The 20,857-nt window shown below is 24.7% G+C and overlaps 1 protein-coding gene across 1 annotated transcript in view; it reads left to right on the top strand.

The window, feature by feature from the left end:
* Nucleotides 1-9,756, top strand: part of LOC129613152 (uncharacterized) — a 34,431-nt gene extending 24,675 nt beyond the window's left edge. The window contains exons 2-5 of the mRNA XM_055527107.1: nucleotides 5,926-6,088; nucleotides 6,159-6,254; nucleotides 7,011-7,145; nucleotides 9,375-9,756. Of these exons, the coding sequence (XP_055383082.1) occupies nucleotides 5,927-6,088; nucleotides 6,159-6,254; nucleotides 7,011-7,145; nucleotides 9,375-9,524 (543 nt within the window). The 5' untranslated portion in view covers nucleotide 5,926 and the 3' untranslated portion in view covers nucleotides 9,525-9,756. The remainder of the gene's footprint in view (nucleotides 1-5,925; nucleotides 6,089-6,158; nucleotides 6,255-7,010; nucleotides 7,146-9,374) is intronic.
* The last annotated feature ends 11,101 nt before the right edge of the window (nucleotides 9,757-20,857 follow it).

The raw sequence follows: 20,857 nt of genomic DNA, 5'->3' as shown, positions 1-20,857 counted from the left end.
TTTCCAACTCATCGTTGTATTTTCGTTAAATTCGGAAGGAGTTTTCGTGATAATTTCATGCCGTATAATTCTATGTCCCATTAAGGTAGCTAAATAAATGGGCGTTTTTAATTGCGATTGCCTTTCTACTGGAAAAATATTTGGATTTATTATTGACGTAGCAGCACCAGTATCTATAAGACAATTAATTTTCATATTTTCTATGGTAAGTTCTGCTATGGGTAATTGGTGGTGAGGCGTGAAGTTCGAAAATTTTCTATGTTACGCGAGTTTTCCGTATTATTATTACGTCGGCTTGAGTTATTATTGTGGTTGGTTGCATTATAATCGACCTCCATTGGTTCATAATTTCGATTACTATTTCGCGCTCTATTATTATCAAAATTAGTATTTCTATTTGTATTTGTGTCATTTGGAAAAAAATTTTGAGAATTTCGGCTATTATTCGAAAAAAAATTTCTATTAATTTGGTTATTATTTGAAAAAAAATTTCTATTATTTTGGCTACGATTACCACGGTCGTTATTATTATTATTAGAGAATTGGCTGCGATAACCATGGCAATCATAATTGTTATATCTATCGCGGTTATTATTTTGAAAGCTGTTACTATTATTATGAAAATTATTATTATTGTTATAATTGTTACCGCGACTGTAATTACTATTTTGAAAATTGCTATTGGAACGAGTTGACCTAGCATTTACACTGGAATTATTACGACTAACCGTAATTCCGGTTTGTAATAATTCGTTATAAGCTTCTTCCAAGCTTTTAACATTTTTTGTTCTTAAATAAATAGAGTCATTCCTATTTATTTTTGAAAGGAATTTCTCCAATATACTACTTTCATTACACGTCGGTTTGTAATCAATAGGTTTTAGAGTATCTAATTGGTACTTATAATTTAGTTTGTCTAATATATTACTAAGATCGTGATAAATTTGGCTTACCGTTCGGAATTGGACTTTTTCTGCTTCTTCTTTCAATTTTAGGTATGTTTCTTGTACCCCAAATGATTTGATGAGCTGTGCTTTTATTTGTTCCCATGTTGCCTCGTTGAGTCTCCTAATGGATATCGCCGCTTGCCCTTGGATTTTTCCGAGCAATATCCTCAGTACATATTTTTTGTGTTCTGCGTCGGTTAACATCGCTGTTAAAGACTCCACTTCGTTGATGAAACTGGATACCTCGTAGTGTCCAGTACCAGTGAATTCTGGGACACTTCTGGCTTCCCTTACCACATCACTTAAGGTAAAGCCTGAGAGTACCATTTTATGATTATTATTTTGTATTTTTATATTTTGAAGTGTTAATACAATTCCGTCTAAATCAGAATCGCTCATTAAGTATAAGTAACAGGTTATTTATTTCTTTTTACCGATAAATACTTAAGTAACACTGTTCACTTTTTATAATAATGATAATAACTCGAATACAGTTTTTTGTAATTCACTACTTATTTATTTTATTTATTTTTTTTTTTTCCAAAGTTAATAAAATATTGTTTTCGCGAACTGTTTTTTATTTTTTTATTTTTTATTTTTAACTGTATTTCGATTTGTTATTTTTGTTTTATTATATGGAGCAGTGTCGGTATCCTACCGACTGCGCCACTTTTGTATTATTTGTTATTTTAACAAATCACAAAAAAGTTCCTGTTACTTTTTATTAATTAATTTCCTTTTTCTTCGATTAATTAAAACAATTTTAATATTAATTGTTATATTTTTTTTTTTATTTTTATTTATTAATTTCTTTTTTTTTAATTATTACAAAAACATAAAACTTAATTTAATTATATATCCACTTTTTCAAAAATTATTTAATATTCTTTTTTTTTCTCTCGCTTAATAAAAAAACTTTTTTATTCAAACTTAATTCTTTGACAATCAATTTTCGACTCACTATTTTTAAGAAAGGAAAAATTAAACCAAGTTATAATTTTTCCTTGCTTTTACAAAAAATATTTAAAAACAAAATTTGTTTTTACTTTTTTCTTTTTTTATTTTACATTAGGAAACCAATTTGCTGAAAAGAATTATTTTTTAGATTTTTATTTTTTTAGAAATATTTTCACACGAAATTATTAGATTTTTATTTTTTTTAGAAATATTTTCACACGGAATAGTTTATTAAGCTATAATTTCAATGCATAAATTTTATACAAGAAACAAAAAAAACTATATTAAATGTTTGTAATATTAGATTCTATTTTTATTAGTTATGTAACATAACTCTTAGTACGACGGCTTAAGCCAACATGTGTGATTTAAATAATAAAAAAAAACAAAACGAGAAAAACAAAAAGTATATTTTGAGTTATATTGAAATGCGATATATCATTAGAAAAAGCAAAATAAAGAAGATAAAAGGTATCGCTTAATTAGTATTGAAATTTTGTCTATACTGGAAGAGGATATATAACTGGCACATTGTGATACCTTAAAATTCATAGCGCGATCTCTATTTCTATGGCTATCTCATAGTTTTCGTATAGTGCATTAAATTCTACACGTTAGAAGGCATGATCATATGCTACTGCAGATATATACAGTAAAAAGACGTGTCCTCTCACAGTATACACAGTAAAACTTTTCCAAGCGGATCATACCAAATCTAAACTTTAGCAAATTCCAATTGACATTATCTATTAGAAAGAAGATTAACTACTATGCAGAAACTCGTTCTCATGTGTGCTGAAACACCAGGTAAGCATACAGCATAAGCATACATAAAATACTCCCAGGCTTAAATACAGTTCAGATTTAATTAAAATTAAGTTCGAATTGTTGCTTCACTATTCGAAATTCTTCATGGCTTTTATTAAATTTTCTTGTATGCATAAATCCAAAGAACAGTGCCATTTAAGAATTCTAATAAAATTTTGAATATTTTAAAATTTAATTAAAATTTATTTCAACTAGATTTTCCTCATTCAAAATGCAGAAAAAGTAAATTTAAATTTTTCAATTATTAAAAATTTTATTTTCATATTATGAAAATGATGCATTATTAAAGCTAGAAAAATAAGAAACCAAATTAATAAAAACTAGATATGTACCTCAAATTTAATTTAACCGAGGAAAATAATATTTTTCTTTCTATAAAAAAACTTATTGAATTTATTAAAACTTTAATTTCTATATTAGATTTGTACATAATTATGTTGCAGTTTTCACTCTTATATTTTATAAATAAATCACCTATATATTTAAAATATAATAAAAAAATTGTAATTTTTTCAACTATTTTTTTTTTGGAACAAAAAAAAAAATAAGAAGATAAAAACTGAATAACTGCAACAGAAAATAATTTTCTTCTTAACTTTTTTAATTTTTTATTTAATTAGCTAATCAAATCCCTAATAATTTTTTTCTCTTCATCATTCTTCTTCTTCTTCTTGTTATTATTATTTTTATTTCTAAATTCAAGGATATTTTATATATACAGAAACTTTGCAAGTAATTGCCTTGAAATTGTTGTCTTTATATTTCTATATCCTTCCTTCTTTCTTGAGATTGAGATCAAAAGTTTTCCAATTTCTTTTTTTTTCCATTATATTTTTTTCAATAAAAAAAAAAGGAAGTAAACAAAAAATAGGAATGAAAAATAGGAAATTTTACTTGGTCAAAAGAAATGAAAAACTATATGTAAAAAAAAAAAAGGAAACATAATAAAAAGCAACAAAATATCAACAGCAATAAAATGAAAATCACAACAAAAAAAAAAAAAATAATAAAGAAAAATATACAAGAAAAATTAAGTTAAGCGCATCATGAAAACCTGTAAACATAACTTTAAACTAATATCATTAAAAGTTGAAATTGGTAAGAAAAAGAGTAGATAATGATGAACAAGAAGAAGATGAAGAAGATGAAGATGAAGTAGAAGAAGATAGAATAAAATTGAAAGTTTAAAAATGAGTGCTGGTATATGCAACAAAGTTCTTTTTTTTTCCAAGATGTTGAAAAAATTAAAATAATCAAAAGAAAAAAATTAAAATAAGAAAATTGAAACTATGAAAAATTTTACTGAATTTTTGTAATTTAATTTGAATTTTCATTTTATGAATATATGATTTCCTTATAGAATTTCCCTTTTCTTTTATATATAGTTGCAATTAAAAGGAAATTGAGATTTTTTTTTGGTAAAAATTCCATATATTTTTTAATTAACTGTATAACTTAGTTTTGTTTTAAAGCAATAAATTATTTTCAATTGCATATTGTTGAGTTAAAGTAAGAAATACAAGATTCATAAATTAAAAATTTTCAACAAGAATTATATTTTGAGGTATTTTTATACACTACACCTCAATGAGGGCCTAAAGAGTATATTTGATGAGGAGTTTGTAGCCACTTGAAGGGAGCTGTCTGTAGTATGAACCGCTCCTGCGATAACTTAAAAGCGAAAAGAAAGCAAGTGCTACTAAGCATTCGAAAATTGTTTACTTTCTGCCAAGGATGGCTATTGTTATTAGATCAATTCAAACCGTGAGTTCGGGAAGCAGCCACATATTTAAAAACTATTACTTTTCAAAAACATGTTTTAGAAACAAATATATAGCTAGTTGCGTAAAATTATAATATTCCAAATTCTAAAATTCAATATGTCTAAATAAAATTTTTAAAAGTGCTTTTAAAAAAATTTAAAATTTTTGTTTTACATTGATCTTGCATTGACGATATATAAAATATATATGTATGTATTTTAAATATTAAGGATTTACTTAGTAAATAACCTATCTCATGATCCCAAATTTGTGTCATATGGGTAAGTGTTTTACAACAAGAAGGAGACCATTTTTCACTATCTCTCCCGAAACTGCTCTGCCTAGAGTGTTCGAGTCTGGGTGGGACCATACTGGTAACGTGCCAAAGAGTTTAAGATAAATTCTTTCAAAGAACCAGCTGTCTTAGATAAGCGTCCAGTAATCGTACACCTAATGACGGTCTAGTGATCATGGGATATTGGTAGCAAAACGACGCATTTGTCCTAACCAACCAATCAAGTGTTTTACTCACAGACGAATTTCTTAAGAATATACAGCTTCCGCTCCAAATGGGGTAAAGTTTTGTGTTTACCTCTGTCAAGAAAATTATGTGAATAAATATTTTTAATAAAATAAAATAAAATTTTATAAAATGCTTTAAAAACAGACTTTTTTGAATGACTAAGAAGCATATGGAATATTTTAATGCTTAATCTCTCTCTAGTAAACAAAAAGAACTTATTCTTCTGTATAAATAGAATTAATTCTACTACATTGTCCTGTTTCATGATTCTGGTCAAGTTGAACTTCATTACTAATTCAATTTTATGCATTTTTTTTGTTGTTTATGTATTTTGTACCCATACACTTACACACATTATTTTAACTTTATGTAAAAACTAAAAAGTTGTAATCTTATAGGATTAAAATTAGTCCTCATAAGGTCAGTTTGTTTTTTTAAAAAAGTTTTCTTTTAAGTTATTCAGTTTCAATATTATTTTTTTTTTATAATTTTCTTACCTTATAATATTATTTATGGACATACACGTTTTTGTTATTGTTCATGTTGCAAATTATATACACAAAATTGGAAAGATTTAAATAAGGTGAAAAATATAGACTGTAAACCAGAAGTCCTTCTAGAAAAAGTGATTTTCTAATTTATATTTAACTATAATTACGATAAAACGAGTTTAATAATAATATACTTAAAGAATTCCCTATTAAATTTTAAATTGTACACCTATACGACGGCCAATGCGAAAAATTTTCTCGCGATTCTAGTTGTAAATTGAAAAATCTTAAAGAAATTTTGCAAGCGCAATCAAATCTCTAAAATTTCAATTTCTTCTAAATTATTTTATTTTATTGTTCTCTAAAATAATTAAATATTTTATATAATTTTACAATTTTTTTAATATTTTTTACAGAATGAAGTGGTCATTTCTTAAATATTGTGTCCTATTACTCTTCTTTATGGATGCAGTAGTAGAATCCCAGGTAAAAACAAAACGTGTAATAATACCAACTTATAAGAAGAATGGTCATAATTTTTGGACATTTTTTGTTGCCCTAAAAAATTTAGTAGGAGATGTAAGTTAAATTTTTTCGATTGGTTTATATTTAAAGACTAATATTTTATATTTTACAATGTTCTTTTAAGCAATATGTTGATACAAGGAATACAATAAATCAAGTTAATGATATAGTAAGGGATACTTTTTCAGATACGGCGACAACAACGACACCCAATCCATTTGTAAGTAAACTTTTAGTATATGAAATAAAATTTTTATTCATTTAGTATAAGTTTGGCTCTAAAGTACTAAAATAGTGCTGTATTATATTGAAAATTACAAGATTTTAATTAAAATATTGTACTATTTTAAAGTTGAATATGCCGCACTTTACCGACGGCTGGTTTAAGGTATTGAGAAAGTAAATTGCCGTTTCGTAAATTTATAAAAATTTATTTGGCATACATTTAGTTCAATTGCGGTTTTTAAAACTAGTTTGAATATAAGTACCTCGAATAAGTTTGCAAAGCCATTTATAACATTATAGAATTCAAGAGTGTTTTCGTATTTTTTATATCTAAAATTATTCCAACTTTTGCAATTGGTGTTTCAATATTAATTTATTTAATTTTTTAATTGCTCCTTATACTTAAAATTAACACTGTTCACACATATTCTTCTAATCAATGAAATTCGAAAATGAATAGTAAGTTTTCAATTTTAGTTCTTCTATTTATTTTAAACTGCCTCATATAAAATAGGCAATAACATAGATGTAATTTATTGTAGGAGTATCAATATAAATTTAAAATTTGCATATACTTAGGGGCTATTAAAATTATTTTTTCATTATTCTATTTCTAATAGCTAAATTTAAAATATACAACAGAAATTGTCAGAAATTAATATTATATTATTTTAGGGTTAGAAAATTTAATTTTTAAACAATACTAATAAAACTTTCTGATTAAAAGATTTGAATTTTGATTTTTTTTAAGGCACCTGTCGATAATTCTACATCAACTACAACAGAAAAATATCGGGTTTCAAGATATGAATTTGGACGAATTTTAGGAAGAAATTTCCGTGGATTACAGAAAATTTTCCAAGATGATTTACAGGTGGCGTTAAATGTAAGTTTTATAGTTTTTTTCTATTCAAGTTTTTCTTCCCATATTTTTTATATTTCTTGAAAACCAAAAATTAATTTATTACGGGAAGAAGAATTTTTTTAATTATTTTTTAAATATAGTGAAGATTATCATAAATTTTTTTCTTCAAATTATTCTACAAAAACTCACCACTACTCTATTCTTTAATATTAGAAAGTTGATTAAGAATATAATAAAAAATAGGTATAAAAATTGGCTTATGATTTTTTAAATTTTTCTCAAAAAGGACTGTACGAAAAGTTATAAAAAATCTAAGGAAAAAAAAATTATCTGTTTTTATGATGAAGTAAAACAGAGTGCTCTTTAAGAGAATGCAGAGACTTAATTTTACAAAATCAAAAATGAAATTTTAATAAAATGGTGGCAGGCTTTTTAAATTTTTTATAAATTTTTTGTTTAATGTTCAATATCTTTTAAATTATTTCTTCGCTTGAAGGAGATGAACAACTCTGTAAGGACAGATTTTTGTTAGAAAATCAGAAAATTCACTTTAATTGTCTACAATAAGCTTTTGGGCATTAAAGCCAAATGAAACATTAAAATTCTTTGAATATCCAAAGAATTATACAAAATCACAAACACTTTGTTCCTTAAATATTCTGTCCTACTAAAATTTCCAGTAGCTTTTAAAGAATTTTGCATTTCCTATAAAATATTTGATTTAAATTTCAACTTCTAAATTTTTAATTTTATTATTTTTCAAACATACTGTACACAACAATTTAATATTTTACATTATAGTTCATTATTATTAGGGTGGTACATATAAAAATATATATAAAGATTCATTATAATATTAAACAATGTTCACCATATGGAAATTATTATTTTAAGAAAATATAAAATAGGGCGATGAATTTTATTAGATTTAAAGCACAAAAAAAAATACCAAGTTAAAAACGAAATCTACAATATCCTTAAAATCATTATTCATTTCTATGGCTTTATACAAAATTTAAGAAGTTTGTATACTTAAATTTTTGTTCTGTAAATAATTTCATAAAGTTAGAATAAATTTCTATTTTCATTTATAATATAAAAATTTTTCGAACAAGTGTAAGATTTTAATTATAAATACTGCCTAACTCAGAAAAACTGGCTTCGAAAAAATTAAGTTTAATGGTTAGGATTAAAAAAATTTGCGTTTTTTACTTTTACCTTAAACTTTTTTTTAAGTATTGCTATGGTATTAATGGAAGTACATTAACAAAATTTCGAAAGAATCCAAATGTTTCATCTAATATAGATTTTGGCTGATTGTGTCAGGTTTAAAAGTATTGAGAAATTAGACCATATTATGTAAAACTGTCGGGCAAAGAAGGGGCTAGATGTATAATTTTTTAAAGAATTAACAAGGTGAAGGTACACCTCATATAAAAAATTTTTATGGGAATGAATTAAGTATTATACTGCTGCGCGACTACTTCGGGGTTAACTCAATTAATTTTATAATCCTAAATTATTTTTTTATTTTCAATTTTACTGAAATATTAAAAAATTTCAGATTTTTAGTTTTATCCCAAACAATATAAATTTAATCCTGCGAAAGTATGTGATTAAACGGTGGCAGGCAAAAATAAAAGCAAAATATTGCATGGGAAACGATAACTGAAAAATATTCTGAAATGTTTTTCTCTTGATTTTATTCCTCTCTTAAACTTCAATTTTGTATCAAGTGCCATCATATTATACAATTAACCGTAAAGAGTCTTTTAAAAATCTTGAGAGTTTAAAGAGTTTTTTTTTTTCATCAGCAAAAAATTAAAAATTATAAGAAAAAATTTTTTATTAACCTTTTTAAAATAGAATTTTTTAGTATGTTTAAGAATTATGAAATTTTTTTCTGACTTAAGATGGCTTAAAATTTTTAATTTTGTATAAAACTTATGCAAGTTTCTTTATTAGAAAAGAAATATTATTGTAGTGAGAAGGGAACCCATACCAATTAAATTTTTTTGAGAACAAAATTTTATTTGGAGAACAAATAAAGAAGAAATTTCAGGGCGTCAGAAATTCAAGTTGCATAAAAGGAATAAATTAATTTTGGGCGTCTCTTCTTGCTATTTTCTCTTTTTGATACTTTTGAGGTGTACGCACCTTTCTTTAAATTGCATTAATCCCATTTTTTTTTCTTTTTATTAATTAAATTTATTATACTAAATTTTAATATAATTTTATTTTAATTTTTAGCAAAGTAATACAAATATTGAAGAATATAAAAAGGAATTACAAAATGCAATTGGTACACCGGCACCAAAGAAACGTGGCAAAACAAATGGTAGTCAAAAGAAACGTAGAAAAATTACAACATCTGCTCCAGCATCAATAATTCACTTATAAAATTTATTTAAAAATTTATTCTGAAATTTAATAATTTTTTTAAGGTGATAAAATATTTTACAAATAAAGTATACGTGTATTTTAGTCACAAAGAATAGTCGAAAACAAAAAAAATTATTTATGAGTGTTTATGTAATTGTAATGTATAATAATAAATTCAGCAAATTTTCGAAAATATTTTAAAATTATTTAAAAAATTTTTTATTGTAAGAATTGAAAAATAATTTAAATGACAAAATATTTTCAATCTAGTTCAGTTTTATAATAATTTTAGGAAAATATGGTTTAAATATTAATTTTAAGTACCTTCATCTTTATTATTATTAATTAATTTTTTTGTAAATACAATTTTAGGGTTAATTTAAAAAAAAATTAATGTGTACGTATTGTTATCCTTTAAAATTTTAGTATGTTTTAATAGAAATTTTGAAAAGTTATTGAAAAAATTGCAAATTTAAGTTTCAAAATTAAATTTTCAGAGCAGTACGAAATAAAAGAAATTTTGCATATAAACTATTATTATATGTGAATTAAAATTTGAATTTAAATTTATTTTGACAATACAATTTTGCATTATGATCACAAATTATAATTTTTGATATTTACTATTATCTAAAACATGGTTACTATATTTGAATAAAAATCGCATTAAAAGCTATATTTTGGAATTCCTCCTTTAAGTTGCATTTAAAGTCTCTTTGACGTCCAAAATGCAGTATTACCATATTAATACACAAATTAGCAATTCATAATTATAACCTGAATTGTGTATTAATACCGTATTACTGCATTTTGGAAGTCTAAATTGTTTAAATTGTTAAAGTTCCACATTTATTATTTTTAATTTCATATATAATTGGATTGATTTAAATGTCAATCGGATTAATTTAAATACTCAAAATAAAGAAAAATTTGATACATTCTGTAGTTAACACATTACTTCACAGTTCTATGCACTAAGAGAAGATATCACTTAATAGTATCTAGGGTTTTCTAATCCTTTTTTTTTTAAATATTGTAAATCTACCTTGAATTTGTATAATTTTAATGCAACTGCTTTACAAAATTTTAATTCATGTCACTGCCCTGGTTAGTATGCGGTCAATTTTGCTGTGTGTGATGAAAAAAAACACCATCCCATGATGACACTCCTTGGTGTTGACAGTGAAAATTTTTTCCCTTCATATAAACTCTTAACATTTTTCTGAAATTCATTAAATGAAAATGAATTATAATCGCTCTGTCTAAGCGGTGGCAATTTACTAACCAGGGCAGTGTTCATATAATAATGAACAAATATTTTAATTATAATCAACCGAGTAATTGAATTTCTATTAAATTTTAATAAAAAAATTCAAATTATTTTGGAATAATTGTCTGTACCAAATTTGTATGTATTATTGTCCTTAATATGTCCTCAATTTAGTATACAAATTGCATATTGTAAAAATAACTATTAGGTGATACAAGTAAAGCTTATTGTAATAATATTATAAAATATTCATTATATTTTTAAGTAAAAAAAAAATTTAATTTAAATTTTAAAAAAAATCGCTTTTGTAAGAAATACTCGATTTTTGAATAAAAAAAACATAATTAAGTTTTAGGATTTAGGATATTTAGTGTTGAAAATAAATTAAAATTTTATTTATTTAGATTGTAAGCGTTATAAAATATTAAATTGCTTATTTATTTTTATTACTTTTCGAAATTTGTAAATTCTAATATTAATTTTAAATAATTTTAATAACATTCTTTTTTGTATTATGGTATAAAAATGTGTTTTATTAATGATAATTAGCCTATTACTTCATATTCAAGTTTATTATGAAAATTTAGATAATCTAGGACTTTAATACTGAATGAGAAAATAATTTTATATCAAAAAATACAGAATTTTGACTAATATAACTGAAAACACCCAGAACTTGTTCTTTTAAATAATTTCTTAAACGAAATGCGCCTCATTTAGGCACAATTATGAACAAGATCAGATTATTTTATCATGATACTGATTTAATATCAGTTTTAAGAAATGCGTACTTATAAATTAAAATAGCCACTTATTATAAGAATTATAATAATTTCGTAATTTTGAATTGTATAACAGTTTTATTTGCAAATTACACTAATTATTAGGGACAGCATTAAAATTGCTCCGTTTAAAAATTTAAGATTATTTTTTTTTTGGTTCTAATTAAGATAATTGGAATAATCCTCAATAATTATTATAAAATGAAATAATATTTTACTAAAACAATACCAAGCCGCCCCTCCCCTCCTCCCGCTCGTCACCCTTCAAAATAAATTATAATTCAGTTAAATGACCTCATTAAATAATTTTGAGTATTATAATTTAAGATATAATTTTCACTATGCCTAGTACTTGAATTTCAGTCCAAGAATTTAAGACTTAAGCATTCTTAAACGATAATTTTTAAAGAAGAACAAAATAAAATCTTTTTGTTGATTTTGTGAAAAATTTAAAATATTAACTAATAAAACAATAAAAAATAAAAAAAAAACAAAAATATTAATATCGACATTTTTTTTTATTAATACTTAGGGAATTAAACTTTTCAATTTCATGAAATGTTAAAAAAAGAATAAAGAGAAAAGAAAAAAAAAATTATTGATAAGTTCTGGATAATTTCATAAAATAAATTTAATATTTATTTTTAAACAAAAGTTCATTCACTCATTCAAAATGTTGCTCAATTTTAAAAATATTAAGTTTTAAAAATTGTCACAATGGTCCGTCGGTTTACAATTTCTTAAGAATTAAATTTAATGTTCGACCATATTGACATGAAATTTGTAAAAATCTGCGAGGTACTTAAGAGTTTACTACATTTAAAGCATTTAAATGGAGAACGTAGTTTTGTAACTGGAAAAATGTTAATGAAAGGCTCTAAAATATGTAGCATTTAAATATTATAGTGTATGGTTTCAACATCAAGTTAAGACCCATAACTGGATTCAAAATGCAACATACTTCAGACCAATTTTTCAAAGGTATACAATGAGTCCTTAAATTGTTTAAAATTTTGTAAGCATCTTATATGCTTTACTTCGTAATAATATAAGGTGTAAATTGCATTTCGTTTAAAACATTTAAAAAGTTTCAATAAAAAATTACTCTGTTACAATTGATAAAGAAAAAAATTGCTCCATTTAAATTCTTGTATTTGATTCCAATAAAAAAATTTTCTTTCCTTTTCTTTAAATATTTTGTTTATTTTATTTTTTTATTTCTTTTATCGTTTATTTATTCGCATTTGGCAAAATGTTTTGACCTAAAAAATAAAGCCAATTGATTTGATCCATAAGGGGAAAATAAAAGAAAATTCGAAAATAACTTTAAGAAAAATAAATAATTTATTTTTTTTTTTCTGTGTAAAAGAAAAACAAAAATAAATTTCTGTTTTAGTTTTCAATTTTCATAAAAATCGAAAATCACTTTTTATGACAATCTACACCAAACATAAGTTGAACTAAAAATAAATATGTGAAAACAAAAAATAAAGAAAAAAACACAAAATAAAAACAATGAAAAGAAAGTCCAGAAAAATATTTCAAGAGTAAATAAAGGACTCCTTCATAAGATAGCGAGTAAACAGTTCAGTTAGGTTTGAACTAAAAAGTAAGATTCTAAATTGATTTCTAGACTAACTTAATTTATAAAATTTTCAAAGAACAATTCGAGTATTTATAGTGGAATTCTCGAAAATTTTCTCAATTATAAATTGCATTTTGTTATTTATTTAGATAATCAACATGTCTAACAAACTATTAATTTAGCTAATCAAAGAGTTGATGTCAAATATTGAAAAATATAATGAAAAAATAAAGAATACTACTAAATTGTCAATTTGTCCGAATAACGCCAAATTTCCTCCTGCAAATTGTGCAAAAATTATTTTATCGAAAAATTGATTATTTCAGTCATTACAGAGACATTTTTAGTGGATTCAATCTGAATATTTTAATATTTGTAATATTTGTAGAGAATAGTGTTAACTCTCTATAGGAATGAATTTATATGAAAAGCTAGTAAGTATTATGTAATTTTTCTTATATACAGATAAAAACTTATTGTATAAACTAAAATATGTGACAATTTATTATGTTTTCTACTAGAGTATATATATTGCTACGAGTAATACTAGAGGTACTATACTAGAGGTACATTATTTACCTTTCTATATAGGCTATAGTGTTGTTAGAAGTTCATTTTATATGAGTAGACAATACATCAAGCGTATGACGCGCGTTAATTCCGGTAAATTGCTTTGTTTTCTTATGTCAAAAATAAATCTTTGGCAAATAAATTTAAGTTAAATTTACTTCATCTACAAAACAACGTTTAATATACATTATACTAACTAAATTCAATTTCCCCGGAGTAGTGAGTTTTATTAACGCAATTATTATGTAAACATTTCGCGCTACATCATACACTATCTAATTATGATATGAGTTGGAAGCAAGTTAGTTTATAAAGAATTCATATTTTTTAACTCTATTGAATTAAAATTGGTCTGGAATCTAGAAACTGCTTAGGATTAAAATTGGTCTAGAATCTAGAAACTGCTTTATAACTATGTCATACAGTTAATATTATAGATTAAAGATAGAAATCGAGTTTCACTGTAATTTGTCTTAATTTTGAATTCCTTAAATTTCAACTGGAAGATAAAGGATACGTTTTGTATTACAAACGGAAACGTAAGGCATGGCGTACCACTTTTATTTTTGGTAGTTTCGTTTTAATCTTTTACTTACAGTATTGTCATTCAGTATACGATTCAAAAAGAAAAAGAATTTTAAAAAATTTTATATTTTATTGTGACTTTTACGAAATTTAAAAAAAAAGAGGAGAAAATGTAGTAAAAAATTTTCACACTACTTGTTTTTCTTTACACATTTTATTCCTTTTACATTATACATACTTAAATACAATAACATTATAATATGGTGCCTTTAGCGACAAACAAGACTTTGACTCTATTCATAGGTGTACATACTTTTTGTTATTTCTTTGAAATGCACGTTGTTCTACTACACGCAACTCCATGTATACCCATTATAAGTGTTCATATTGTATATGCATTTACGTGTGTATGTACAGTTGTGCTATTTGTATATTGAAATTATATATAAAAGTATATTGAAATTTTTATGCCAATGTCAACAATGCCAATAAATTCACATATGATTAAACACCGATTAAATTATTTAGCATGATTTAATATCTGTTATATTAGCTTTGATTTATTAGAATTTACCATAAAGTTATTTAATAATATTATTTTTATAATTTAATTATATTTATAATAAATTTAATAAAAATATTTGAATTTGAATGTGTACGTGCAGTACACATGGAAAAATGGAAGTATGGAGGAATTTTTTTTTATAGTTTTCATTATAATTTCATAGTAAATAAAACTAGAGAAAGTTGAAAAATTTTGACTTAAGTTTGAACTAATCTTTACTTTAGAAAAATGGATATTACAGAATTTTCAAATTTACATCTAATATTGCTCATAAATTGAGGTTGATTTAGATTTATCAGGTTGGTCACTGATTATAATTCACGGATGCTTTCCCAGTTTTTCAAAAAAAATTCTACGGTTTCTTCTAAATATTTCTATTTTTGTTTTGAATTCATTAAAATTCAAATTTAATTTGGAGATTCCACAAAAGAATTTTGATTTCAGACAGAGTGCATTAGCCCCATTCTACATTACAGTGTCGACGTTTTTATTACACTCTACCTTAACATACACCATTACGCATAGAAACGTAGCCCGAGTTTTTCCTATGCAAGTTATTGAGTTTGTTAAAATAATCCCTTACTACCCCGAAGGTAACCAAGTATCGCCTCAGGAGGTAATACCTTAACGTCTAGATGGCAGCACAATTAACAGTGTTATTAGTTTTCAAGAATGAATTGCAAGCACCTGATATGATGGCGTGCAAAACACTTCTGTCTAACATACGTTCAGACACCGTTCCCAAGTCAAAATTAATTTTATCAACGGATTCGTTGCAGACCTTTAAAATATAGTTAACGATATTGTTTACCCCAAAATTTAATAAGATTTGGAATCAATTGATAATAAAATTTCAATTGATCGAATTTATAAGATGAAGTACATATGTGTATATGTATGTATACTCTAACAACATTACAACTACTATCACGTAATTTTATAAGATAAAGTTTGTTTGTTTATTATGACGTGTATTGTGCATAGCAAACTTTCATATTAACTGTACTGGTTATATACGTACGTATACCACACACAGATGTATGTACTTATGTGTCCTTGTTTATAACATAATATTATTATTAATATAAATATGACAAATTTATTTTTTATTTTTTATTTATACACATATATTCGCACATATATCATGTATACATACATACTTGCATATTATAGAAATGTCATGAAGAAGAGCAAAATAAGAGAAAAGTAAAACATTTAATATCATTCCTATTTCATGAGAATTTACAGACAAATTTATTCGTATATAAAAAAAAAATAAACAAAAACAACAACAAGAACGGAAGGAATACGTAAATAAAATTATAAGGATAAGGGCGAAAATACCGAATTAAATCTCCAAGGATTATCAAAACTTTTAAATCAGTAGAGGGTAAAAAGAAAAAGAAAATATTTTTGAACTTTTTTTCTTGTGCTTTTGCTTTGTATACAAGTTTATGCATTTTATGTACCAAATCATGTACTTATATTATATGTATAAATACATATATATATGTATATATAAATATACAAACATGCACACATATAAAAAAAATATGTTTTAAAAAAGTAGGGTTTATCTAAAAACACAATAAAAAATAAAAATAAAAGTTTAATGTCTTGAAAACTCTTTTTTTTTTCTTTCTTCTAACACAAAAGGTTGTCTTTTAGGCAGTTACAACATACAACGTATGAGGTTGGACTTCACGTTTATATCGAACATTGCAATTATTTTCAATATGATTGAATATATGTACATATATATTGTTGTGAGTACAAAACGAGAGAGTGAAGAAGATATTGCTTATTGTAGTGAAGTACGGATATTTGGTGACAGTTTGGAAAAAATTTGCCAATGAATTTAGGGTGTAGCAGAATTCTTTACGAAACAACTAATTTACATAATTAATATAAGCATTATTTTTGAGGCAATCTGTTCCTTAGTGTTCAGGTATATAAAATGCACTTATTCTTAAAATCGCCATATTCTAACTCCTCTATCAAAATGATATTGCATTCGGAAGCTACGAAAATGCCACGTTACATTTTATTACAAATTTTAAGTTGCACTGCGAATTCAAAAATTTTCGTTCCCAGTCCTATCTTACATAACAGAACTATATCTTTTGCTGAAAATACAAGGCGCGAAATATATATGTATGTATACATGAGAGACATGAAAGAAAATTAATAAGGACCACTTTCTTAGATAAAACGTTTAATCGGTATTTTCAAGTTGAGCAATGTTGAACTAGAATAGATTTAAGAATTGAAAATATAAATACTTTGCATCCAAAAAGTTGGTTCCAAGACGCAATCGAATTGAAATTATTGAATTTGAAATCAGAGTTTGAAAACTTAAGAACATTGAGGGTATATTTGATATCCTAAAAGTCATACCTTTCATACATTCAGACGGCAAGAAATCCTCGTAGCAAAAGATTTGCTATAATAGAGCAAATTTGAGTCATAAACAAGTTTTTACTACCAAAATCAGATATACCAATTGCTTGGGATTCCTTAAATAAAACCCTAAATTCTTATATCAAATGTGAAATTTGGCCAAATATGTTTTTTACTTAACCTTTAAAAACTTTAAATTTAACATTTTTCATTCATAAATTTTTGTCTTAAGACTGAAGCGCATTTTCTTTTTAATGGTTTCTAACGTAATTTGCGTATGTCGAGTGACATAAAGTTTAATATAAAAATTTTGTTTTAATAAAAAAAAAAAAAAACAAAAAATAATTTTTTTAGGCGACATTTTCAACTTTATTTTTAATGTAGTTTTTTTTTCTTATTTTTCGTATAAATAATTTTTTGAGTATTTCAATTTTATTAAGACTTTATATATTTTTACTCTGACCTAATGTTTATTCTGAGGATTGGAAAACTTTGATGAAGTGAAAAGTTTTCTTTTAGTTTTTTTTTATTCTTTTATATTTCGAAAAATATTTTAATAAATTTTGATTTGTTAGAGAGGAAAATTTATTTTTTTTTTTGGAAAGTTTAAAAAATTAAAATGATTCCATTATACGGGACATTATAGCATATTTTGGTGGTCTCAAATAAAATCAGGAATAACGTGGTTTTGGTAGATTTTTTTCCCTTATTTTGCAAATTCAAATTTAGTTAGTATAATTTTTTTTAAATTTTTAAGAATTATATAATATTTTTATAAAGTTATTAGACATTGATTTGCTGATTTGTACAAGAGGGGTAACAGTGCACCACCACCACGTATAATTCTATTGTGCCTCCCATTTGAGTGTGGGAGGCACAATACGGGAGGTTCTATTGTGCCGTATAGCACCCGCCCGAGATCCACCCTCCTGACAAACTCAAGCACCTTGAGAGACCCCCAAATCCGCCGTCGTGAGAGTATTTTCACAATATTTTCCTTCTCCTACGAGCGAAAGCATCACATTCCCCCAGAAGGTGTATTTAGGCCTCCTTTCTTTGGCAGAACATATACTAAAAATAAGCTATTAGACGTAGCTGATATATTTGTAAATTTTAATGAAAATTATTGAAATTATTACGATTATTAATTTAATTATTATTACAAAAATTTATACTTGGCCCAAATGAAATTTAAATTGAGCAATTTCAAACTACTTTTGTGTTTTTATTTTGGTTGAGTTTTCCATATTACCAACATTTACTCTTTTTACTTTTCATTATTTTATTTTTAGTTTTTTAGAGAAGCATAGGTTGAATTAGTGTTAGCAGTTTTAACAGAGATCTGCAATGGCACCACGCTTTTGTATTTTGTTGCAAAAAGTATTAAGTTTTTGTTGGTAGATTTGTATAAGACCTTTTGCCAAATCGACAGTATAAAATTTTTTCTGCTTTTATTCATAACCTCATTTAGTGAAGAACTAATTATCGAAATGTAATATAGGGTCACATTTTTTAAACCAGATTTTGTTGGCAACACTTCTCTATTAGTTCTCTCGCAGTGAAAACTGCGAATCTAACCATAGTCAAAAAATATATTTCTATCTCTTCATTTTGGTTTTTTTATGAAAAATAATTTAATTAATTACAAAGAAAAGTTCGGACTTTGAGCTTTAACAAATGTAATGTATACAATAAGATTTAACAGAAAACTTGTATAATAACTATATTAACACGACGATTTTTATCAACGTTTAAATGGCACATGTTTCATTCGTCCTGCAAGAAAGCAGGTTTTTAGCAAGAGCAATAAAACTTATGTCAACTGCAAGACTATACAAGAAATATGATTGCAAATAAACCACTAATAAACTCTTGCAGTCAAGAAGCTCATAATTTAAAAATTTTATAATTTTTCTTTAAAACATTAATTTTGAACAATTTTTTGAAGTCAACTATTCAAAGTGAAATAACAATTTAAATTGTGTAAAATTCAAAAAAAAAAAAAACAATTTTTTTAACCACATTATTGTGGTTGGTTTGTTTTTCTTAAAAAAACTAAAATTGCACATCAATTATCTTTTTTTTTTTTATCTTATTTAATATTGACTTTTTCATGAACATCTAAAAATATAGTTGAAAAGTACATTTTTTATGTTTTGTTTTCTTCCATATAAACATAAACATTTACATAAATTCTTATTTGTTTGTATGTATGTAAGTATGAATATAAAAATAAAATTTATTTTAGACAAATAAAGTAATAATGTTTGTTTTCCAAAAAGAAAATGAAATGATAAATTTTTTTTTCTTCTATACAGTAGTTCTTTGCTACTGCTGTAATATTTGAAGTGAAAAAAGGTCATTGAATTTATATATGTATATATATATATATATATATATATATATATATATTATTTTCCTTTTACTTTATAAGATCCTTTGAACTATTTTGAACTTACATATAAAGAAGAAATGTGAAACTATATAACAGAAGAACATAAAAAGGACATAAAATACTATATTGTTTAATAAAAGGGATAACAAAAAATGAAAAACACATAGAAACGGATAACAATTCAGAGGAAGAAAAAAAGCAGGACCATTATTAAGAAAACGGTTATTGTTCACTCGATGTAAGTAATCATTGAATTAAAATAGGGAAAAAGAAAGGAAATTCCCAAAAAAAAAAACAGAAAAAAAAATATAAAACTGTTATATAAAAGTAAGTTATAAAAATAAGAAAGAAAAGTTTGTAAATAACTTAAGGGTTTATTCAAAGCATTTCACTTCCTCTTTGTTCTTGGTATAATTTTTAATAGGTTTTTTAGTCAAATTTAAAAATATCAAAAATAAAGTGTTAATATTCAAAAGATTTTAATGTGAATTTTTTTATATCGCAAAATGTTAATATTATATAGAATATTGTTATATTTTAAGTGATCTTGTTGCATCTATGTATGTATGGAAATATTCTCATCTCATATACCTACAATTGAGCAAGGCAGTGATTCCTTGTGGTCGCATTTCTTTTTTCGAGTATCGGATTTGGCGTATGTAAATGTCCGGAACCTAAACTGGTTTATAACAGACTCAGGCTAATTTACTTAAGCGTAGGGATATGAAGATCCAGCGGCATTATAATGGGCCTACTTTACTGAAGTGTATCCTAGGATATCCGTGTCAACATAAACCTAACCTTATTTCTATGGCTTTGCACTCTTCAATTTGAAAAATAATTTTTATGTACAAAGGTAGAATTTTTCTTAAAATACATAACCTTACTTTTATTTTTATTGTTTTGCCATTTTACCAAATTTCGGCATTAGTATGTTAATAAAACATATTGATTTATTTAAAAGAAATTCTAGGTGTCTGGCGCTCTAAAGGAGTAGATAAGTACCAATAAATTTTTTAAGTATATTTCCGTTTGTTTTTCTAAATTTTCAATTTATTGAAAGATAGAAAAAAAGTTAAACATATTTTTTTCCATTTCAATGTTTATTTGTAGTGTTTGTGTGTATGTATCTATATACTAACTCTTATATACACTAGAATACGTGTGTTATAACTTCTTGTTTGTTATATACTTTTGTTTTTAATTTTTTTTTTTTAAATAATCTATATTATCCCCTGAACGAACATAAAGCACTTTAA

The sequence above is a fragment of the Condylostylus longicornis genome, unplaced genomic scaffold (genome assembly GCF_029603195.1).
Source record: "Condylostylus longicornis isolate FDR11 unplaced genomic scaffold, ASM2960319v2 ptg000081l, whole genome shotgun sequence".
Classification (NCBI taxonomy): Eukaryota; Metazoa; Arthropoda; class Insecta; order Diptera; family Dolichopodidae; genus Condylostylus; species Condylostylus longicornis.
This window is presented reverse-complemented; position numbering and strand designations above follow the sequence as displayed.